General features: G+C 38.3%; 2 protein-coding genes across 3 annotated transcripts in view; one reads left to right on the top strand and one right to left on the bottom strand.

Moving 5' to 3' along the window:
* The first annotated feature begins 5,353 nt into the window (after positions 1–5,353).
* Positions 5,354–11,515, top strand: SMIM15 (small integral membrane protein 15). 2 transcript variants are annotated; one of them, XM_039319995.1, is made up of 3 exons: positions 5,354–5,450; positions 8,333–8,395; positions 10,973–11,515. In XM_039319995.1, the coding sequence occupies exon 3, from the start codon at positions 11,001–11,003 to the stop codon at positions 11,226–11,228; it is 228 nt and encodes a 75-aa protein (XP_039175929.1). In that variant the 5' UTR covers positions 5,354–5,450; positions 8,333–8,395; positions 10,973–11,000; the 3' UTR covers positions 11,229–11,515. The 2 variants fall into 2 exon arrangements, with proteins under 2 accessions (XP_039175929.1, XP_039175938.1); XM_039320004.1 differs by lacking the exon at positions 5,354–5,450 and adding an exon at positions 5,766–5,818.
* Positions 11,516–12,754: 1,239 nt separating this feature from the next.
* The window catches only part of NDUFAF2 (NADH:ubiquinone oxidoreductase complex assembly factor 2), a 46,243-nt gene continuing 33,469 nt past the window's right edge, over positions 12,755–25,528 (bottom strand). The window contains exon 4 of the mRNA XM_039319935.1: positions 12,755–13,466. Coding sequence (XP_039175869.1) covers positions 13,221–13,466 — 246 coding nt within the window. The 3' untranslated portion in view covers positions 12,755–13,220. The remainder of the gene's footprint in view (positions 13,467–25,528) is intronic.

Raw genomic sequence — 25,528 nt, forward strand, 5'->3', positions numbered from 1 at the left:
GCAAGATGCATGAGTACTAAATGATTCTAGGGCAGTAGACATATTAAACGTGAAATGTTTACTAATAGTAGACAATTATTTGGAAAAAGTGAACTTATTAAACAGCCCCAGGGTGGCAGTCTAGGAAGTTACTAATTTTTTTCACTGCTTACACATTTTTCTTAAATGCTTGTATACTAAAATATACAGTTTAATGAAACCTGGCATATGTAAAAATTTGGATGGTTTTGCAACTGACATTTTATGGGCAACACGCAATAACCCAATATTTTCTTGCAGCTTCCAAAGCTACTCAAACCACAGACGTCCAAACAGAGTTAACAGTTTTAGGGGGAAAAAACCTCAACTCACCCCACCCCAAAACTCCTCAACCAGAAGTTCTCTATTCTGAATCTGAAGGAGATTAATTGCAAATAAATTGGTGGAAGAATTTTCTAAGTAGGATGTCAAGGTTATGATTTAGAAACTAATCAGCTGATGTAATATAAGATGTATGATATAATGTTGGGAGTGACTAAGCAGGGTCTATTTCCCTTTAAAAGCCAGATGGATCTGTGTCTCTTTAAGAGCCTTTGTATGAAAGGGACGGCTCTGCAGATGTGTGCTCTCTCTTCCATTTCCTTTTGTAACTATGGTGTGTTGGATCCTGTTGTATTAGCACGTGTATGTATATTGTTCCTGGTGTATGATAGTGTAGATAGTGTAAGATAAAGCACCATTTAATATAGACCACTGTTTACTGTGTTTACTCCTGGGTTATCTCGCACAATAAGACTGTACATGCTCTGACAGATTATGGGCCCAGAATAAGGAGAAACCCAGTGAGAGCTTGACCCAGAGCCAGAGAAGTTAAGGCTTGTGATTTGTTGTGGTTAGTGGTGATAGCAGGCAACATGGACTCCGTCAACATAATGGGAGGAGGTTTCATAGTATCTCATCTGAACGAGACAATCTACCTCTCCTGGAGTCTGAAAATGGAGATGTACCTGAGAAGGTAGGAGTTGTGAATGATAGTTGCTGATCCACCTGCAGCCCTGGATGATAGGGACTGGAGAAAGAATGAGAAAGCATTGGTCAGCATAATCCTGAGTTTGGAGGATAGCCAGCTGATACATGTGAGGGTTCTCCAGTCTGCTAAAGAGTGCTGGGAAACTCTGCACAGTGTGTATGTGAGAGAGACTGCAAGCAGCAAAGTAATGCTCACAAGAAAGCTATATAAAGCCCAACTGAAACTGGGAGAAAGCATGTCTACTCATTTGCAGTCCATGAGAAAGACATTCCTAGAATTAGAAGAAAGAGGAATGACTTTTACTGAGGCACATAAGGTATATGTGGTGCTCAGTTCATTGGACAATTCATGGGACATCATAGTGACCAGTTTAGAGTCCATGCAAGAGAGGAACTTAACCATGAGTTATTTGACTGGCCGGTTGCTGGAGGAGGAACAGAAACAGCTGGAAAGGTAGCAGATAGGGGGTGACAATGCACAAACCAGGCCTACAACTGCAACATCCAAAGATGCCAGTAAAGCAGCTGAGAAGGTTTGTATGGTGAAACGCTGCTTCATGTGTGGTTCTACAGAACATCTCCAGAGATGCTGCCCTGAGAGGAAAACTGAGGAGCAATGAAACATGATCGTAGAACTACATAACCAACATTTTCTCTGGCTGTTGGACATGGGGCGAGTCAACATATTGCAAATGACCCACAAATGTTTTCAAAACTAAGACCAGCTAAGCAAACATTTGTTAGCTTGGCTAATGGACAACAGTCTGCTGTTAAAGGGGAAGGTAAAGTGTATGTACCTGGTATTGGAGAAACATTGGATAATGTATTATATGTACCAGAGTTAGACCATAATTTACTCAGTATTTCAAGCTTGGATAATATGGGGTATGAAGTACTGTTTGCAAAGGGTCAATACACCATCAGGAAAGATGGGAGGATTTGTGCACAAGGTGTTAAGCTGGATAATTTATACCTGTTAGAAAAGAAGCAGGATGATTGTGCATTAACACTTACAAACACTCCCACGTATGATAATTGCGTACATTTATTACACAGGAGTTTTGAAATTAGTGCACACTGATTTAATTGGTTCTATGGTGCCCTCTCTAGGAGGAGCTTAGGTACGTACTAGTCTTAGTAGATGACTACACCAGGTATGGGTTTCGTTATTTATTACAGAGCAAAACAGAAGTTCTTCAACAGTTCAGGCAATGGGTGAACTTTGTAGAGCAAAGATATGGCCATAAAGTATGCCAGCTGCAAACAGACAGGGGGACAGAGTTCATGTTTGACAACTTCCAAAAGTGGCCAAGGAGGCATAAGGCATAGACGTACGAATCCATATTCACCAGCAGAAAATGGTGTGGCTGTACAGAGGAATGGCATGTTGCAAACCATGAAAGACTTACTGCTGGCAGATGCAGGGATGAGTAAAACAGGAATGAGTAAAACATACTGGGGGGAAGCCATGAAAACAGGCAACTATCTAGTAAACCGGGGATGGAGTGTTGCTATCAATGAAACCCCATATTACCTGTTATATGGAAGGAAACCTTCATTGGCTCACCTAAGGACATTTGGCAGTTATGTCTGGGTACATATTCCCAAAAGACCAGAAGGAAAGGCCAGAAAAAGGCCAGGAAACTTAGGTTTGTTGGATATGAGCCAGGTTCCAAAGAGTATAGATTCACAGATGGAACAAAGAAGGTTGTGATTTCAAGGTCTGCTAGTTTTGCAGAACAAAACAATTGGAACAGGGTGCATGCTAACACCGAAGTGTTCATGCCAATGCGTAGCACTAGTTCTCAGGAAGGAGAGGCTACACAAAGCCCAATGAAGAACAGAATAGCAGGTCAGAAATAGTAGAAATAGAAAAGGATAGATCTGAGGTAAAGAGAGAAATAACAGAAACATAGGAACAGATGATACTGTAGCAATAAAGGCGTACCTCCTGATCGGTTCTCAGCAAGTGGGGTTAGAGTGTATAGTGTAAGGTAGGATCCCCAAAATTACCAAGAGATATTATCATTGCCTAAAGTAGAACAGGATAAATGGAAGGAGGCTATGAACAGAGAAATGGAGTCTATGAATGTGCATCAGGTGTTTACCTTTATGAGATTAACAGAAGGACAAAAAGCCGTGGGGTTTAAATGGGTATATAAAAAGGTTTTACACAATAATGAACTGCAGTATAAGGCATGGGTAATATAATGCAAGGATTTACAGAGAAGGAATGTTCATATGTTGACTAAGCCTTTAAATGCAGTCAATCATCGAATGTGTAAAAGCATTTGGGTTAACAGCTGTTTAGCTTTAAATGGGAGGAGTTTCAAGGTTATGATTTAGAACACGGATGTCAAACTCATGACATCACGTAACGTGTCACAACATATCATGACTTTTTTCCCATTGCTGGTAATGGGGTGTGTGGTTTTGATGTGACGCATCCGGCCCATGGGCCGGCAGTTTGACACCCCTGATTTAGAAGCTAACCAGCTGATGTAATGTAAGATGTAATGTTGAGAATGACTCAGCAGGGTCTATGTCCCTTCAAAAGCCAGCTGGGTCTGTGTTTCTTTAAGAGCCTTTGTATAAAAGGGAAGGCTCCACAGATGTGTGTTCTCTTCTTCTGTTTCCTACTGTAACTGTGGTGTGTTGGATCCTGCTGTATTAGCATGTGTATGTATATTGCTTCTGGTGAATGATTTTGTAGATAGTGTAAAATAAAGCACCATTTATATAGATCACTGTTTACTGTGTTTACTACTGGATTATCTTGTGCAATAAGACTGTGCACGCTCTGACATAGTATTATGCACATTATTCAAATTAAGTGCAGAATATTTAGTTTCTCAAGTAAATCATTGCTCAACTGCTTTAGAAAAAGTGTGGGGACAAATTTATTTAATTTATTGGCTACCCATCTTACTACAGGATAACTGCGGGTGACAACCTTTTGTCCATGCATTTTCACTTACCTATGTTTTTGAGTGAAATCCACAGATAATTCCTGATTATTATTTGCAATATTGTGGAGAGTTAAAAATAAACGTTAACAGCAATGAAACGAGAATGATTGGAAGAAGATCCAGAACTTGTTGGGCTGAACTGAATTCCATGAATTCTTGCTGGGATGGAATACCTCTGAGACCAACAAGGGGATGGATGGATGGTTGGGTGGGTAGATAGATGGATGATAAACCTTTGTCATTTTTTACTGTGGGCACAATGGCACACATTAAAAAAGAAATTTAGTTGTTTGTTCTCAAAGTGTACACATACGTAACACACATTTAAACATACTATATACAACATGTATATACCTACAACCTTACATATAAGTAACATAAATATTAATCACTGTCCCTCTTGAATACATAACGGAAGGGGGAAGCTTTGGAGTTCACAAGTTTAATACTGTATGGAACAAAACCGTGACTGAATCTGGATGTTCTGCTTCGGATACCACAAGTAAACCCTATCCTTGCATTTCACTCGATCAAAAGTTGCACTTTATTGGGTGGGACATCTTCCACTAGCCTTTCTAGCAGCTTTTCGTGACTCCACGTCCTTTTCAAGACGTCTTCCGCCTTAAATAGTCCCACGTGCTCGCCGCCCCCTTCACGTCCACTCCCTCCATCCAGCGCTCATGCTCGGCGCTTGCACCGGCTCTCCTGCCCTTCGTAGAGTATGCCGCTTGGGCTTACAAAGGTAGAAAAGTGCAGAGGTAGAAAAAAGTAGTTCACTTCTTGGTTCAATTTGCTTTCTTTTTCCCCAGACAGGCAAAACCAAGAAAATGGGGGGGGGGGGAAATGCATATCGAAACAACGAGACATTTTTCTGATCTGAGAGTGGTTCAGCCAGTCTTTTCTTACTCCAAAAGCTGCCAAGTAAGGAGTGGCGATTTGGGATTTATAAAAAGTGGAAAAGACTGGACAGTTATTGAGGACTATCTGAAGAGCTGTCTTTATTAATCAAAGGGTGGAGGAAATATTTACTGGGCTGCGTTGCTGCTCAGTTTCATTTAGCCATAATTAAGGCTACAAAAGATCCAGATAACCTCAGCAACTTCAACTCCCAGAATTCCCCAGCCACCAGAGCTTCTGGAAGGCTTTCCAGCAATCCAACCGCACCCATATATTTCTCTATTATTTTCCATACTAATAGTATTAACATTAAAACTTAAGATTAATATTAGTATTCATAATAGCATTTATAGGCGTTTATGCCTGGCGCAGTGCAAGTCTGATTTTTTGGGTTAGGTTTTGCCTTTCTCTGCTTGCCCCAAGAAATCCCGTTCCTTTAAAGGCAGAGGCGGGGTTTCCTACCCGGAAGGGATGACGTAAATCCTTTCTTCACCTCCACATCCGCTCGGGAATACCGGTGAAGGCGGGCTCCCGTCGGAAGTTGCCTTCCTTTTACTTCCTCCTTCCGATTGGCGGGTGAGTGAACCCTCGAGCCGAGATCTGGGGGGCGGAGGAGGATGGGTAGCCGTCCCGCATCGGGGGAGGAAAGGAAGGAGGGAAGGTGGCCGCGCGCGCTACGTCGGGCCGGGGCCTCGCCGTCGTGCACGCGCCAGACGCGCCCGCGCCCCAGCTCGGCTCTTTCCTCGCCTGGGCGGTCCCGGTGATCCGGTCCCTTTCCTCGGCTTGCTGTCCAAGCGGGGGGGTGGGGGGCGCTGAAGAGTCGCAGGCGACCTTCCCCGCACCTTTCTTACGGTTGCCAATGTTTTGTTGTCGCATCCCACCCCCTTGCAGAAATTCAACAGGTGAAGTCTTCCGCACGCAGGCGCAGTAGATCCGAAGCAGAAGTCAGTGGAGCAAATGTCCCGTAATTTCCAGCCCTCTCCGCTTTGGGCCAGTCTTTCTTAGCCCCGCCCAACTCACATGTGTGTCTGTGTGTGTCTGTGTGTGTGTGTGTTGGTGGGGGGAAATAGGAGGCAGGAGTTTTAGGTGTGTTCCTGGCCTAGATGGATGGATATAATAAAATACAGGTTTGTCATTGCGTCATTCCTGAGGCTTCATGTTAGGAACTGATGGCCTTACAGCTGTATTCATGTCGCTGCTTGCAAATCCTTCTAAACTCCAGTAATAAGTCAGTTGAATCTAAGAGTACTTCCTGAGAACCAACCTTTCCATCACCCAAAACATCTGATTTCAAAATTAAAAGAAAGTAGGGAATGACAGTTGTTCATGTAGTTCACTAGGCACTATAAGCAGGGAGGCTAAGGAAGTGTTTTTTCAACCTTGGCAATTTTTTAGATAAATGGGTGGACTCCAAATGGCACAATGGATGCTTATTAGAAATAATTTCCACTGCAATCCATGGGACTGTTCAAATGTATGCAATATTGACTGCAGCCTTTTTGTGGGGGGGGGTCTTAAAGTCTGTCTTGAGTCTTGGCAACATTTTGCATGCAGTTTGATGTACCATAAACAAGTCTTCACATTTGGTTCAATTAATTGCCTTGATGAAATTTGCTTATGCAAAAATCTATTTAGAATTGCATTTTAAATGTTTTCTTCAAAAAAGTAAAAAGAACAAGTTGCTATAGTTTTTTTGTGCTAAATCAGTGGTTCTCAACCTTCCTAATGCCGCGACCCCCAACCATGTGGTCATAAGTCGAGGACTACCTGTATTTCCCTGTGGGCGGGGCAGGAGGAGGCGCGCACGCTCTGCCTCCTTTCCTGGGCTGGAGCGCACGCTGGGCAGACCGAGGTTGAACACAGGCCATTGCCCAGCAACCGCCTCGGCCCGGGAGCGTCGCACATGTCTGGTGCCACCCCCTACACCGGCCAAGGCATAGCTGGCAAGCGACGGCGCAGGCCGACCACCGGCTGGGCCACCAGCTGGCCCAGCCCAAGAGAGGTAAGGCACCCGCCGGGTCCCACGCGCACCCGCCGCTGCCCCGCTAGCCTTACCTTGGCCACCGCATGTTCGGTGCAGCAGCAGGCAGGCCCAGGCCCTCCTGGGTGGCCATGGCACACAGCAGTGAGGGCGCAGGCCGATCACCAGCTGGGCCACCAGCTGGCCCAGCCCAAGGGAGGTAAGGCACCCGCCGGGCCCCACGCGCGCCAGCAACCCTCCCTGCGCCCGCCGGCCTCCCATCCCAGGCCCTCTTTTACTTACATTTAGTAGTTGCTCAGCAGGGAGGGGTGGAAACGTCCAGAAAGCTTGCCTTAGCTGCAGACAACTTGCAGCACCGTTTGCAGACTGGGACTTTTGGCGGGCTCAGCAGGGCAGAGACAGCCTGGACAATTCTATTCAAGAGAGTCTATTCTATTGGCTTTCGAAAGCCAATAGATTCTTGAATAGAATCTATTCTATTGGCTTTCAAAAGCCAATAGAATAAGAGGGAGTAGCACAGCTAAGGAAAAAGGGGAAAAAATGGTGGACTGCATTGTTTGGCAACCCCCATGAAATGGTCTTTTGACCCCAAATGGGGTCGTGACCCACAGGTTGAGAACCACTGTGCTAAATTATCATTTTATTATGGAAATTTGCCTGAAGGGAAAATGTTTATTTTCCTGTTTCACTGGATCTATTTTTTCTTTTCAATTTCCTTAAGTTTAATACCGGTAGATGGAACACTTATGGAAGTTGCCATTTTTGTGAACAGTTTAGCAAATTACTAATCAGTTCCACATTTTTAAGTAGCACTTAAAATATTTTAAAATTTATCTGAAACTTAGCAACTGAACCTTTGATATTTTGATATATATAGTCCTTGACTTACAACAGTTCATTTAGTGACCATTCAAAGTTATGGCATTGAAAAAAGTGACTTATGACCCTTTTTCACACTTAAGATTGTTGTAGCATCTCCATGGTCACATGATCAAAATTCAAATGCTTGGCAACTAGTATTTATGATGATTGCAATGTCCTAGATCAGGAATAGGCAACCTTGGCTCTTTTATGACTCGTGGACTTCAGCTCCCAGAATTCCTGAGTTGGCTCAGGAATTCTAGGAGTTGTCCACGAGTCATAAAAGAGCCAAGGTTGTCTACCCCTATCCTAGATCATGTGATCATCTTCTGAGACATGACAAAGTCAAATGGAAGGCCAGATTCACTTGACAACAATGTTGCTAACTTAACAACTGCAGTGATTCATTTAACAACTATGGCAAGAAAGGTTTTAAAATGGGACAAAGCTCACTAACTGTCTCGCTTAGCAACAGAAATTTGTGCTCAATTGTCATACATTGTCTATCTGTACAGTATGGAGTATTATTTAATACCACAATTTGAACTGTTTTGTATTACTGTACAACTTCTACAATCAGAAGCTACTTTAAATTTCCCAATGTTTTTTCTTATAGTTTTTTATGACAACAATATCCAGTTTTGACGTGTTGCTACACTGGAGTTTCTTGACCTCTTGGGTAAGTTGTGACACCTTTTATGTTGCTGGAGGAATTGTAAATATATTTCTAATTGTAATATACAGGGTTCTTGTTATTCTAGTAGTGTTGATTATTTGATTGTTATTTGTATAAGGGGGGGAGACTCAGGTACCTTGGTTCATATATTAAACAAATGACCCATTGGAAACCCCATATTAAAACAACATACCTTACATGCGGGCAGACTCTGAAAACAGCATTTAACACGGCATAGTACTTGAGTAAAATGTTCAGCTGAGATCGGCATATGTGGGACTGATTTGAGTTAGATTGCAGGGGTGATACTGAAATATAATTTTATCTTATTTTATTTTACTTCAGTTTCATTTTAAATTGTTTTTATAAGATTTTATTAATAATTTGAGTTTGGAACTCTGTATTTTGATATGGCCTATGGGCTAATCAATAAACTAAATTAAGCTAGTAGTCTCAGGCGCAAAGGATCAGGACCATACGTTAAGTTTCAGTTTAGAAGAGAGGTCTCTAACCTTTCTGGGCTCACGGCCTGGAGGGAAGGAGAGCAGCTTCCAAATTGGTGCACGTGCACGCAAACGGGGCCATCTGCACTGGTGTGGCACTAGCGGCCCCACTCGTGTGCAGCATGGGCTGCTGTAATGCGCATATGGCTACGCACTCTCCGTGGCCCCGTTTGTGCATGTACAAGTGGGCCACACACATCTGTCCTTTTGCACCTGCATGCATCATGTACAAACGGCTGCAGGCACTAGTGTGAGTGGAGGGGAATGCCACGGTCCAGAGGTTGGGGACCCCTGGTTTAGAAGATTTATTGCTGAAGTCTATATAAACAGTTCTAATCAACTAACAGTCAATACAAAATTGGCGCAAGATAAGAGTTAATGGAATTTGGGGGGGGGCTGAACTTGGATCACTTATGGCAAATAATAAGTCCAGACTGATCACTTTCTTAATTCCACCCGGCTCTGCCTCTTCTTTTACATCTAAAAGGATTTGAAAATGGTGGTAATAGTCATGCTAGTTGAAGAGGTATCTGATTTAGCAATGTCTTTCTGCCTAAGATGAAGAGAGAATGGCGGTGAAATGTCTGCAATCATCTCAACTTCAATTTATGATGTGGTTCCATCCTCTTTAAGACCATTTAAAAAATTGAGGTTTTTGGCCATCAAAGAGTTCTTACAAACTTGTGGGGTTTTTGGTTATACCTATATTGTAAAAGTCTTTGTTTTGCAGGAGATTCTGTTCTTTTATTGTAATATGAAGTTTTTGTTTGTATTGAAGTAGTTTTTCTCATTAATTTGAATCAATGTGTTGCTTAATATAGTGTAATGTGGTGGTGCTTTGCAGAGCTGTCTTGATTTAAAACACAATTGCTGGAATGAAGTGACACTCAATATTTTGCCTGGTCATTTTGCTTTAGTGGAAATATCTTTTGCACAGAAGTGCCTACAGGCAGAATGCTGAATTCCACTGAAGTGAAGACGCAACTGAAACAAAGTGCTCTTTCAAGGCTCCATATAATCTGAATCAATTGATTTGATTAATTTGATTGACATCTTCTAAAGTACGGATCTTCAAACTTGGCCCTTTTATGACTCATGGACTTCAACTCCCAGAATTCCTCAGCCAGCATGCCTGGCTGAGGAATTCTGGGGGTTGAAGTCCATGAGTCATAAAAGGGCCAAGTTTGAAGACCCCTGTTCTAAAGAGACAGCAATCCTACCTAACATTTTGAAGTGCTATGACATTAGAATCACTGACAAGGCAAAAGATCTACTGCAAAATGAAGGGAAGAGCAACTTTTGTGCTTTTAAAAAAATATTGTCTTATACCCGTTTCCTCTTCCAAATGAGGGTATTCTGTTCCAGTGAAATCAAGACAGTTTGCAGGGTTAGCAAAGGTTAGAAATTGATTTGGGAAGATATCAGGGAAACTTTGGATTCTCACTGATCTATTATTTTCCTACCTGGGTATAGCATTATTGATCAAGGCTGCAGAATTCACAGCATATATGTTTGGAACTCGCTGCTTATCCCTGCAGGGAAGACATATCCTTGCAGTAGTTCAGGAATGCCATTGTAGCCTAAACATAAAAATGAAGGGATGTTTTAAATTTATATTTCACATACTAAAGTAGGGGTATATCTTGTCTTGAATGAAACAAAGAACTAGGGATGATATGATGGTAGGGTTCCAATATCTAAGGGGTTGCCACAAAGAAGAGGGAGTCAATCTATTCTCCAAAACACCTGAAAGCAGGACAAGAAGCAACAGATGGAAACTAATCAAGGAGAAATCCAACCTAAAACTAAGGAGAAATTTCCTGACTGTTGGAAAAATTAATCAGTGGAATGACCTCCCTCCAGAACTTGTGGGTACTCTAACACTGGAGATTTTTAAGAAGAGATTGGACAACCATTTGTCTAAAATGTTATAGGGTTTCCTGCCTGAGCAGGGGGTTGGACTAGAAGACCTCTCCAACGCCACTTTCAGCTCGGTTATTCTGAATTTCTTTCTGCATTATTCAGTTGTTATCTGTTTAATTTTCTGTGAAAAATAGTATGCTTTTTTTTTTTTTAGGATTTTCCCCTATTAGATAGCAAGAAGGATGTTTGAAAATATCAAATTTTGGGCTGAATATATTGTAGAATGGGCTGCAAAAGATCCATATGGATTCCTTACAACAGTGATCCTTGCTCTAACACCTCTATTCTTGGCAAGTGCAGTGCTATCATGGAAACTGGCAAAAATGATTGAAGTGAAGGAACGGGAACAAAAAAAGAAACAAAAACGTCAAGAAAATATTATAAAAGCTAAACGAATAAAGAAGGACTAAGAATTCAATTTCACTGGGCCAAATTTTTCTGGCAATGCACCGTTACTATATATGTTCCTTTTTTGTTATTGTATCCTTATAGAAATGGGACATGACAGATTTTTTTCCTGGAATAATGTATCCTTAATTTGTGCTATTAAACTCTGTGGTCATGAACTTTAATTGCTTTTTTAAGAAATCTGATTTTTTTCTAACCTGGGATATAAGCAAAATGTAAGTTTATAATGTATAACGTAACTATATAGATATGAATTATTATTTTCATTAAAATCTGTCTTATGATTTTATACTACAGAAAATAATTGTTTAATAATTTGCATATAATTTTGTTGTAAAATTTTCCTACATTATGAAGAATCCCGATTTCATACTGAAAACCAGTATTTTCACTATTCTTTAGCATAATGGTTTGTAAGAATCAGATTGTCTCAATTATACAATCCATGATAGCTTAAAATTATCATTCGAGAGATTATCCTTGTTAAATGTAAATGACAGCAACCTTATTTACAAAGTATTTGGAAAAAAAGAACATAAAATATGATTACTGGAATAGTCTGTGCATAAGCCATAGCTGTTGGATAATACTTTCTCATTTGTGTTACATTATATTTTTGATGGCTACACTCTTGAGGACAAAGCAATAGTGAATGTGTTCAGTTGAATGTAGGCAATCACTAAGTCTTGTAACAACCAGAATGAATAGTTACAAATGTTCTCACATGTTTATTAGTTTAGCTAAAGCAGACTGAAGGCAAATTTTAGGGACTTTTGGCCAGTTTAGGTCAAATGGCAAGCATCATTCTTCCTGTAGCAAGCCCCTTCAGCTGCTTTCATAAAGTTGCTATAGAAGCTTCTTATTCTAAATTATGGCTCCCTATAAAGTCAGTATCTTGCCTTTGAAGGCAAAGATTCATGCCTGGTGGGCAAACGATTAGCAATTCCTTTTATATATTTCTAGTCAAGCCTTCCTGTTTCAGTTCTTTAAAAACCAAGGCTTCTTAACATCATCTTTGAAAATCTTGCAACACTTTGAAGCCTATTTTTTTTTAGATCCAGTTACTTAAAAATATAACAGAGGTATCTTATTTATGACATTGGTTTGGTGAAATTATGATTACTAAACCAACATTGGTTTACTGATCTAAGAATAAAGTTAGGGATTATGTAGGATAGGAAACTAATAAATGCATCTCCTGATGCAAAGGATGCCAAGCACAAGTATGCATTTTAAACAAAATGTATAGGACATTTAAATATGCTCATGATTGCACATTGCTATTGACTTGTTAAGCTATGAAACGTTAAATTTCTACTTTAAATAAATAATGTTAAAATTAGCTTTGTAACTTGCACAAGTCCTGACATTTATTTACAGTGGGAAATTTTTAACTGTAATGTATCCCTTTCTAAATAATTTATTGTGTTTAGTGACATTTAGAACCTTATCAAAATCTTATTAGACATAATTAGCGAATAAATAACTATAGCATTGCTTACTTTTCATAAATAACATTTGGATCCACTTCCATAAACAAATCATTTTTTAATATGTTAGGAGAAGCTGTGAACTTATGTGAATGACTAAATTTCAACATTAAGCAGTTTGGAATATGAGAAGTTATAATAGTTTAACGGATTTAAAGAGAGTATCTGTATGTATAGCATACATTGGATATGCCATACGCTCTTTTAACATTAACAGCTAGAACATATATAGTCATGTAGTAACATGTAATGATTACAGCAGCAGTAAATTTTATTGAAGTATAACTTCACTTGAAAACATCAAATGATTTAAGAGGCAAAAGAATTAGAGATGGGACATTTTATAAAAAGCAATTAAACATTTCCACAAGAAACAATAGAATCTAAGCATTTTGAAAATGCTGCTAAGCTTTTAAATATAATACGGAATTTTAAAAAGTGTGTTCATTCATGCTGCTCATTAACCAAATGATGTCTCTTTCCTGATGCTTTGCACGGGGACTTTTATTTTTCACGGTTAGGAGGCATCCAGGCTCCAGGCTGAAATGTATTTGCTGTACTAACAGGATCTTCTGAGTGTTCAGGCTTTCTGTAGTTGGAAGCAGATGCATGTCCTTTAATCTGTGTTTGAAGTGGTCCTACCTCAAGACCCTCTTCACGATCTTTGGCCTGTAGGAGTCTGCTTTTTTCACCCAAATCTTCAACTTTAGCTTTCATTTCTTTTCTGTAGTTGTTACTCTGGATACATTCCTGAAAAAAAATGTAACACATTGAGCTGACTGAATGAAACAGTGAATGCTAAGGAGATGAGCCTTGAGTGGGTAGGTTGTGTTGCTTTCATTTTTCCAACATAAGAGCTTACCTCATTCAACAAGTAGCACTTGAAGAGACCAGGAAAGGCAGCCCCAGTATAGGCAACTTCATCCAGATTCAACTCATTGGAGTATAGGATGCTAATTTTCACTTTTCTGGGCAACCCCTACCATGAATTGCTGAGATCCCTCTAGAAGAGCATGGCAGACTTGCCTCCAAATTTCATTCCCATTCCACAGATGAGCTAGTGCAGTGTTTCCCAAACTTGACAATTTTAAGGCATGAGGACTTCAACTCCCAGAATTCCACAGCCAGCGTTGCTGGCTGTGGAATTCTGGGAGTTGAAGTCCACATGCCTTAAAATTGTCAAGTTTGGGAAACACTGAGCTAGTGGATCAAAACCTTTCTATCAGTAGATACCAATTAAGAATATACCATATACATACATTTTTAATGAAAATTTTAAACACCAGAATGGGACTACTAAAATACTGTAGAGTCAAAAGAATAAAGAAAAAGCTAAAGATGCACAAGAATACTTAGCAGAAAAATAGAAAAGAAAGTGATACAAGGAAGTGGCTCTGATCTTCTCTACAGTAGCAGCTACAATTTTACACTGACCTCTCTAAAGTTATATCGTAACTCTTCACAATCTAGCTCAGTGGTTCTCAACCTGTGGGTCGGGACCCCATTTGGGGTCGAATGACCATTTCACAGGGGTCGCCAAACCACGCTGTCCGCCATTTTTTTTCCTTTTCCCTAGCTGTCCTACTCCCTCTTATTGGTGGCCACACCCACTTGGGGGTCACCACAACATGGGGAACTGTATTATGGAGTCACGGCATTAGAAAGGTTGAGAACCACTGATCTAGCTAATCATAAAACCAAAAATCACAAGTTCATTTATTCTCTTTTAGACAAAAAGTCCACAAAGAGCTTCTAATCATCAATAAACAGATAGCAATTCAGAGGATTTTAAACATTTAAGTGAAACCATGAAGGAACTTGTTTGATTTAATTATGAAGATTAATTTGAAGTAATAGCTACCTTTTCTATTTTTCAGAAATACAGATTTAAAATTTGCTTGTTTCATCATTCCAGTAAACTTGTCTTAATTACGGCTTGGAAAATATCTCAACCTATGCTGGAGCTTGATTTCAGATAGCATAACATGTTTATTTTTAGGTTAGCACAACATACAGACCCAATCACTGGCTGTTTATGAGCCATGGTTTATAGCTAGCACCATGTGAGAAGCAGCTTACATACTTCGTTCAATCAACTGCTTAGAATGCATGCTTCAGTATGATGAGTTACCGCATATGACTTTGAATGCAGACTTAAACCTCTCTTCCTCCAGCTTTTGTTGTTGTTGTGAACTTCTTCCTTCTCGAGAACTGAAAAGTGCACTCATTTGTAATCCTGAATTGGCTTAATAAAATACTTTGTCCTAATACAGTTCTCAGAATTTTGCTATGGGTAACTTAAGATTCCTTTACTTTTTGTTTTAAATATGTGTCCAAGATCATCATATCCTGCATGCTAGAGGCTGTCAATCACCATAATTTCTCTTAGAGGCATGCAACACATTATTTTTTTAGGGTCACTATTCTTCCAAGAGAGTATTCAAGGTGGCCTATGAAGGATTCGTAAGTATCTAGGCCCTTACAGTAACAAAATCATCAAAGTATCCTATAATCCCCTGTCTTCAAGTTACAATATTCTAATACATGCGCTATGAAATGTCTATGTAGCAATATAAGTAATGTACTGAAAATGGTGCAATACTTTTTCAAAACAAGGACTTAAAATATTGACTGCCCATCATTTAAATTTATAACCATGTATTTCTTTAAAATGAAAATAATAGAAAAAGAATAAAGAGCAAATGTACCAAATAATTTTACAAAGGATGCAACAAGATATAATTCATTAAACGTGTTTAATCAAAGGACTATTTGCCAAATCCAAACTCAGAAGGAAACCAAATTCCCGTATCAAAATGAAACTGAGATTGGACAATAAATGAATTTCTATAATCACAATGTAATAAACCTATTGGGTCTCTAATGCTAGCTGAAAATAATTCAACTGATTTCAATTAACTTTCTAATTTTTCTAGCATTCAAAGGTCAGACCCACAAGGAGTACATACTAATTGAACAAAGGCTCCTCCTCTCTAACATTTGGCCTTCAAGGGAAAGATGACACTGACCAGATATTACAGAGGAGTAGCACAATAGCATAGCATGAGATTCTATTGCATTTCATCTGTACAGCTTATATAATTATTTCCTATTCCTTTTCATGGGAAGGGTGGAAAATGCTGCAAGGTGGATTATTAGGAAAATTAGCTTGTAACGGCTGCTGTTCCCCTAGCAAATAATCTTACCTAATTTATTGGTTCTGAGAGAGCATAATCACAATATAGAACCAAATCCACATATCACACTTGGTAACAGTATGGAGGTGATTAGCCATTGTCACTGCATTCTTTCAAAATATTATTAACTTGCTCATCTAGCCTACAACCATGCCTTTTGGTCATCCGTCCAAGTCCTAATCAGGTCCAACCCTTCTTAGTTTTTTTCCCAGATTTACCAAAGTTGATTAGTGTTGCTATCTGCTGTAGAAATTACTTTTACAGAAAAATTTATACATCATAAGATGAGGCAGTTTCCTGACAAAACATCCATCACTACCTAGGACTGAACTCTCAGCCAGTGTTACTGTCATAGCTTAGGAGTCACTTTCATGTGGAGCTTGACTGGAGAAATCCCACTTCCCCTAACCCATTGTTCCCAATCAACATGGGAGGCAGCCATTCCAAACTATTCCACACTGCATTTTCCCCTTGGTGAAATCCTATTAAAAGTGGGAGTCACATTTGAGTATTGCTTCTGTACAGAACACATCCATGTGTGCATATACATTCTCCAATTTCTCTAAGCGTAATTGCCTATAAACGGCCAAGCTTAGTTCATTCTGAGATAAAATGTTTTATAAATACCTTCAAAAGTTCATACTGCATGACTTCAAAGACCATTTTAAACTGCCTGGGTTATAGTTAAGTGTAGTGGAAGCTATATTTAACATTTGTTCATTGTATGAAAGCTGACAACTACTTTTTTTTTTAATTGAAAATTTTTAAAATTTTACAAAATAAGAAAAAACAACCCTCCCCAACCCACCCCAACCCTCCCACTCCCTCCCTCCCTCAACTTTCCCAGAGCTGAATATAGGCTTAATTAAATTTTTTTGAATTCTTAAAAAAAAATATAAACCATAGATAAGTCTAAATACGTTACTTAAACTACTAATAGAATAATTAACAATAATATGTATATATAAAAAAGACATAAATATTAAAGAAAAAAAAAGAAAATACTTAAAAAAAAGAAGAATAAAGAGAAAGAAAGAAGAAAAGAAATATAAGAAAGTAAAATAATAATAAAACATATAAAAAGAAAAAGAAATAATACAATCTATAAAATATTAAAATTTGTATATAAATTATTGATAAACTAAGTAATATTTTTTTATATCCAACTTATGTTGTATAAAATCTATCCATTTTTCCCATACCACAAAAAACTTCTCTTGTGATTGATCCTTTAAAAAGGCTGAAATCTTTGCCATTTCCACCAGATAGGATACTTTAAAAAACCACTCTTGCAAAGTAGGCAAAGATTCCTTCTTCCAGTATTGCCCTACTAACAACCTTGCGGCTGTAATTAAATTTAACATCAATATAACCTCCTTAGTATCACAATCGGTAACAATACCTAGCAAAAACAATTGTGGGGTAAATTTTACCCTCCTTCTAAAAATTCTTTGAATATTCCACCATATCTTAATCCAAAAGGCTTTTATATTTTTACACGACCACCAAATATGGTAATAAGTAGCATCCAAACAACCACATCTCCAACATTTGGGCTGTAAGTCGGGATACATACGAGACATTTTTTGTGGATCAAGGTGCCATCTATAAAACATTTTATAAAAATTCTCCCTTAAGTTCTGGGCTTGTGTAAATTTAACATTTCTCACCCAGATAATTTCCCAGGTATCTAGTAGAACTGGTTCACCAAAATTTTGTGCCCATTTAATCATACATTCTTTAATTAATTCTGGTTCTGAGTCCAATTCTACTAGCAACCCATAAATTCTCTTAATATGAATTCGTCTTTGATCTTTTACTTGTTTAACAAAATTTTCATCTTCTCTAAGCAAGCCCACATTACGATCTATCTTCCATCTGTCCGCTATTTGTCTATACTGAAACCATGAATATATAATATTTTCTTGTGCTAAATCTTCCGAAGATTTTAACTGCCAAATTTTACCATCCCATCTAAGCAATTGTGCATAAGAAACACTATCCATCTTAACTCCTCTCCTTATCCCCTCTATCGCATGCCAAGGTATAGCCCATAATGGTATTTTAGAATCACTTCTATAATATTTCCTCCAAACCCGAAGTAAAGAAATCCTTATAATATGGGATTTAAAAACCCGGTCGACTTTTTTATTAAAAATTAAATAGGCATGCCATCCAAAAAGTAAATCCCAACCCTCCAAGAGGAGTATTTCTACATTTGTTAAATTAACCCAATCACTAATTAATGTTAAGGCCACAGCATCATAATACAATTTCAAATTCGGTACCTTGAGTCCACCTCTCTCACGAATATCTTGTATAATTTTAAGCTTTACTCTTGGTTTTTTCCCCGCCCAGATAAATTTATTGATACCTTTCTGCCATTCATTTAAATTGACCTCATTCTTTAAGATAGGTATCATTTGAAATAAGAAAAGGAATTTAGGCAGGACATTCATTTTAATCGCCACAATTCTTCCCAAAAGAGATAATTGCAACTTCTCCCAATTTTTCAAGTCTCTTTGTATCCTGACCCACAACTTTTCATAATTATTTTTATACAATTTTACATTAGAGACAGATAAAGTAACCCCCAGATATTTTACTTTATCAACAACCTCAAAATCTGTCAGATTAACCAAAATCTGCTTATCCATATTAGTCATATTTTTGGGTAATATTTTAGTCTTATTGTTATTAATTTTAAAACCCGAAACCCGTCCATATTGATATATCAATTGTAATAACTCTATTACGGAGTGAGTAGGTTGGGACAGGGTAACCACCAAGTCATCTGCAAAAGCTCTTAGTTTGTATTCTTTTTTGTTAACTTCTATTCGTTTTATTTGCTGTGATTCTCGAATTTTAATCAACAATATTTCCAAAGTTAAAACAAACAGCAAAGGTGACAATCGACATCCCTGTCTAGTCCCCTTTTCTATTATAAAAACCTCTGACAAGCCCCCATTAACTATAAGTTGTGCCGTTTGTTTTTGATAAATAGCACCAAGAGCTTGTGAAATTTTTTCTCCAAAGTTCATTTTATCGATTAGTCTTAACATAAATTGCCAATTCAATTGGTCAAAAGCTTTCTCAGCATCTAGAAATATCAATCCTGCAGAGACTTGATTATTTTTATCTAGATATTCTAATAAGTTAATAATTTGTCTGACATTATTCTTCATATACCTTCCAGTTATAAAACCCGTTTGATCCTTATGTATAATCTGACACAAAACCCTCATAAGCCTATTAGCTAATATTTTTGCAAAAATCTTATAATCTACATTTAAAAGAGATATAGGTCTATAATTCTTTGGTAGAGTAAGATCTTGATCTTCTTTTGGAATTAAAGATATAAAGGCTCTGCCCCATGATGGGGGAATCTCTAAACCCTGTAATATATTATTAAAAAGCTGTCTTAAAGGTTGAATCATCTCTTCTACCAAAGTTTTATAATAAATAGATGTCAAACCATCCGTACCCGGTGCTTTACCTAATTTTAGTTGACAACTACTTTTTTAATATAACTGGACTACTGTAATAACAAGTGGTATGGTGGCATAGTGATGAAGACGATTATCTCCCACTTGAAGTCTGAGAGTTGAATCCTAGAAGTGACAACATATTTTTCTCCTATGGCACAAAGAAAAAAATATCTGCTGGGAACTCCACATAGGTGTCAAGAAGGGCATCCAGACAGTCGCCTTGACCAAATAAGGCACAAGAAAAATTACAATCATCTGGGTAGTTTTGATTAAAATAATGATGGTGGGAGAATGCTAAAGACATACCAAATTATGTGCCCTATTGGCTATATGAATAAAAATTTATTCTTATCTTTACAAGCAAGGACTAAACCACTGAAGACTCAAGATGGATGAAGTAATTCATCACATCAAGCATTTTGAATATAATGGATGTTAGTGACCAACTTAGCCAGTTTTAAAGGATGATACTGTACAAAAAATTCATATGAGATAAGATTATTTTCATCTCATCAGGTATATATTACACTTAATATCAAAAGCCATATAGCTCTGAATGGTGATTGCTGAACAATGTTACTGCCTTCCCCATCATACTGTAAGCCTCCAAAAGCAACTAATCAACAACTTGGGGAAAAAAGCATTTGGCTTGTGTCTTGCAGAGCTTGTATATTCTTAAGTTATAATGCATTAGAAAGACATTTTAATATGCCCACACAAAAACATTTGTACAGCAAAAATTGCTACCATATCCAATACCAGGTAAAAAGACTTAAGAGACAAAAGGTCTTATCCAGACTTAATTTCAGAGTTAAAAGGCATTAAACACTCAACATAGCTTATTTGCACCAAGAAAAATCTCTGGCCTAGTCTTCTAAAATTTTTCCCCAAATAGCAAAAAGAAAACCTCCATAGATCAGAGGCATTAAAAAGTGCACTGACAATAATTGCATCACCAATAGAAACACTTAAAAGTGACTGTAGCAACAAAAAATGAGGATAAGCAAACAAGGCCAAATAAGATAATTAAACAAAATGTTGAACCAATGTGTGAATAGATCAAGAGCTCCAGCAAATAAAAAAAGGGAAACATAAAAGTCCCTTACAATCTAATGCAGGGGTGTCAAACTCGCAACGTCACATGACGTGTCGTGACATATCATGACTTCTTTTCCATTGCTGGCAAAGGGGTGGGCGCAGTTTCGCCATGATGCATCCGGCCTGCAGGACCGGCATTTTGACATCCCTGATCTAATGTGTCTGTGGTGGTTGTAAGGGAAATACTTTAGTCTGATTTATTGGGTAACTGGTTAACAGAAAGGATTATTGGAGCTGTAAGATGATGTTAGAGAATTTTAGAGTGTGAACAAGTATGGGAGAAAGAGAGAGGAAGAGGAAGGAGAAGGAGATGAAGATTCACAAAATGAATAATTCTCAGGGTCATACTACCCATTTACAATGATCCCCTGGCATACTAAAGGATGAAAAATAAAACAATGCTAATTTTACCAGATATCTTCCATGTTTGACGATGTATCTGATATGGGTAGAGAAATGATCTCAGATGGATATTACAGATAGTCTTTGCTGAATAACTATTTGTTCAGTGACTGTTCAAAGTTACAGTGGCATTGAAGGAACTGTAGTTATGCCCGGTGCACAAAGTTATGGCCACCAGTGTCCCTGAAGTCACATAATCAAATTCCAGGTGGTTGGCAGCCTGCTCATACTTATGACCATGAGGGTGATTAAACTCTCTCCACCCATTTTCCCCTAGCTCTGTCCTTTTAGCTACTCTGCATTCCACTTTTGCCACTCTGTACCCCACTGACCTGGCCACCCCCAGTGAACCTTCGCCGTCTTCTTCCTCCCACTGCTGACAAGACATGCCTGGCATGGTCCTTTAGAAGACAGCTGCTAGCTGTGCCAGGCCTTCTTCCCAAGGCAGCACATGCCTTTATCCAAATGACTCTTGTGAGGCTTTCAAACTGGATAAAATTAGTAAGAAAATATAGAATAAATTTTTCTACAGTAGAATTTGAATAAAATGCTTCCTATAGACAATTCTACCAGAATAAAATCCCAAAGTGTTGTATAACCACAGCTTCCTTGTCTGTCTGTCTATCATCTATCTATCTATCTATCTATCTATCTATCTATCTATCTATCTATCTATCTATCTATCTATCTATCTATCTATCACCCATCTTACCACAGGATAAATCTGGGCAGCTTAGCTTTTTAGCTAGAGAGGTAGAGATACTCAGGAAGCAATAATTAATTTTTAGTAAATGTTTGCATTTCTGTTTTTGTAAACTATTGTTCTTGAACTATCATCAGATAATTATCTCAGTAATGAATTTTATTCACATATTAATGTTAAAGCCAGGTTCTCTCATTATGCCATACTACACTATAGTATTAGATTATATACTGTTGGGCAGTTTATTGCTTAACATGTGGAAATTCAGACAATCATTAATAAATAGTCAATAGTTAAGCAAACCATAGCTTAGTACCATTTCAAATGATTCAGAAGGATAGCAAATCTTTAGTTTTAACAAGAAGCATAAATTATATGCTTTAGGTACTACCTTACAAAGGCACAATTTCATGCGTCTACCACTCTACCAGTTCCATTCACTGGAACTGAGAAAATATGCCTGCTGTTTTAATTATAGAGAAATTAATAAAAGGCTTTTAATTGACTAATCTAGTCAATTAATCTACAAAATATTGCAGACTACATTTAAAAAACAGAATATATAAACAGGCAAGGCATAAAGAAAGTATGCATTAAAGTGTCACCGAAAATATAATTCTTTAACCATCCTGCAGTTGGATGATAGGAACTTAGAATTCAATGAAAATGAATCACCATGATTAAAGTTAGTTTCTCTCATGTTATTTCTGAAATAATATTCTTACAATCAAATAAGGAAGATGAGCATACACTATGATAACTAAACATAATGTAATTTTCAAATTAATTATTCTCTTCTAGGGATGATGAGGAGATAATAATTGAAATTTTATGCTTATTACTACTCAGTAAAGTACATTTTCCTTTCTTGACAAGAAGGCTGTCAAAACAAATAATTATGGAAATGCTCGAAATAGTTTGAAAGAAGACAGGAGCTGTCACAAAAAGTTTCTTCTTTTTCACATTTCACCTTGTATCCAACTGTGTTATTCAAAATCCACTTAGTTTTATTATTGCGGAGCAAACACATAGTACATTAGAAATGAAAAGTACCTTCTATTTTCAATCAATTTTAGACATCCCACACCAGCTAAGAAACATATTAATGAATTCAATTGCATATTAAATTCTATCCCCTCAGGATATTTTCATCTGCTTTTTGGAATTGTTTATTATTAGCATTAGATGGAGCCCATTTGGTCAATTCTTTCTGATCTTTGGACTTTGATTGAAAAAAAAGATACAAAGAATAAGCTATGTGTTGTCCCAAAGTTAATGGCTCATAAAAAGATATTTTGTAACAGCCAGCCCAAATATGGCAACAGTCTCAATGTGTTGGACAACTCTTCCTACCTCTCCTAGCTATTACAGTCATTGCCTACAGCGAGAGAACATGCAGGCAACTATAAAGAGTCATGGTAGAGGAAGGTATTTTATGCAAAAGCACAGAAGAAAATTAAAACTGAACACCTCTAATACGATTTCTTTGAATCGTACTGAACTAGAATTACTACTGCTTGCACAAACTTTTCTTTTTCTTATAATTTTCCCTTCTTTCTTTTAATTCTTCTGTTTTTTCCCTCTGGCTTTTCTTGATTTAATAGAATTAGTATTTTTAATATGGCAGGTCCCAAGAGAGACAGTATTGGGGAAAACTCTCCAAATGTCACTACCAGAGCTTACTTCAATTCAACAAACTACGGTAAGTGTCACAATTACATTAAGCCAGGCATGTCAAACTGCCGGCCCACGGGCCAGATGCATCATGTCAAAACCGTGCCCACACCATTGCAGGCAATGGGGAAAAGGTCGCAATACGTCACATGATGTCATGTGACATGCTTGCATTAAGCTATATTCAATCATCTTGTCTGCTTGCTTATTTTTGGCTTAGCGTAATGCAGTGTTTCTCAACCTTGACAATTTTAAGGCATGTGGACTTCAACTCCCAGAATTCCACAGCCAGCAATGCTGGCTGTGGAATTCTGGGAGTTGAAGTCCACATGCCTTAAAATTGTCAAGATTGAGAAACACTGGCGTAATGTATGAACACTTATTCATTCATTCTATCATTCTAACTGTATTCTGCTAAGTCAACAGACTCATCACATTTTACAGCAATCCAATAAAAAGCATACAGCCAATTAAAACATCCACAGTAAGCATCACTTAAAATCAAATTTAAACAAGTACAGAATAACAACAATAGATAAATCACAACCAAAGTATAAGATAAATAAGTAAAACGGTTAAATTTAAAATCCGAACATGTAGACAATCAAGTAGTCACATGTTTACAGAAATGTACCATCTCAAGTAGCTTCTGAAACTTGAGTTTTAATTGCAATGAAAAGCTATTCTCTATTCCTGGTGGAGCAACCAACAAATAGCATCTCCTGGTCTCGATTTTCTCTTTCTTTGCAAAAGTAGCATACAGTATAACCGGAAGCTTCCAAGAACCTACCAGAAGGGCTGTTTCTAGTAGGTGAAGACAATCCTGCAAATACCTTAGAAACAAGCTGTATAGGACTTTATAGATCAGCTTTCCGAATTATAACTGGAAAGCAATGCAGGGCTCAAAGCACAGTTGTAAAAATCTCTTGGCAGGTAATACCCACCAACAATTTATACCAACTGCAGTTTCCAATAGTTTTCAGAGGCATTCCATGACTGACTGCATTGCAGCAGTATCAAGAAATGATTACGGCATAGGTTACTGTTAGTATAATGTACAAGGAAAGCCACTATAGCTCGCTAGTAACTGTAATTTCATACAGCCAAGTACCGTATTTTCCGGCATATAAGATGACTTTCTAAACCATGAAAATCTTCTCAAAAGTCGGAGGTCATCTTATACGCCCAGTCGTCTTATATGCTGGAAAATACGGTATTTTAAAATATGTTGATGATGAAGGCTCCAGCATACTTAAAGAATGCAAGATTTAGGAAGTATGCTGTACTGCAGACATGTCAAACACAAGGCCCGAAGGCCGGATGCGGCCTGCAAAGTGGTTTCATGTGGCCCACGAAGCCATCCTGGAAACAGTGAGGGAACGGCCCCCTCTGCCTTGGCCCTGGCCCAGGCCAGCCAGGAGCCAATGTACAATTTTGTGGTGGCTATCTTGGCCGGTGGGCCATGCCTTGGCACTTGCCCCAGTCCCATCCCCTTCTGCGAGAGACCCTCAGATATGTCCCACACCTGCTCAGGCCCCCACAGGCACCTTTGATGTGAATGATGTATAACTGGCCACGCCCACCCAGTAGGCTGCACCCACTCCATCCACGCCCACCCAGTAGGCTGCACCCACTCTGGCCACACCCACCCCGAGGGCAACTGCAATGCTGATGCAGCCCTCAGTGAAACTGAGTTTGACACCCCTGCTGTAATGGATCCAGAACTCATCCATTAGAAGGGAGATTGTAATAAATTTTGACCATCCTTTCCCATTCAAAACCTTTGCAACTTTTACAGGGTTTTATTTATTTATTGTTTCTTAGCCTGGTTACTTGGTGCAGATGTAGAACTGCAAAGATAAGAGCAGAAGAAAGCATGAAAAAAGCAAGCTCTTTTTGTCAATAGCTTATACAGCGATGTTTTCAGGAAAATAGTACTAAGTATATTGGCAAGATTTGGGAATGAATCTTTGGAGGCAATAAGTGAGACAATAGAATAAAGGCTCAATAAAATACAGTAACTGACATTTCAAATTCTTTGCACACCTCCCGAAAAAGCGGGAAGTGGGGAAGGATAATGTGTCATTTGCCTCAACGAAAGATGTGGGCAGGGAGATTTGCTATAGAATAACTTCAATAAGAAATATGGTCAGAAGCACCCCTCCCTTCAATAGCTGTCAAAGAGCATTTACTGTATCAGCAGGTGTTGTCAGAGGCTGTCTAATACAGAAACCAAATCAATCTATCTGG

This window comes from Crotalus tigris, unplaced genomic scaffold (assembly GCF_016545835.1).
Source record: "Crotalus tigris isolate CLP2741 ecotype Arizona unplaced genomic scaffold, ASM1654583v1 scf7180000017604.1628558, whole genome shotgun sequence".
NCBI lineage: Eukaryota > Metazoa > Chordata > Lepidosauria > Squamata > Viperidae > Crotalus > Crotalus tigris.

Bases quoted from the DNA above. Each gene is read 5' to 3' on its own strand.
- SMIM15 (XM_039319995.1), top strand. From the start codon at position 11,001: ATGTTTGAAAATATCAAATTTTGGGCTGAATATATTGTAGAATGGGCT.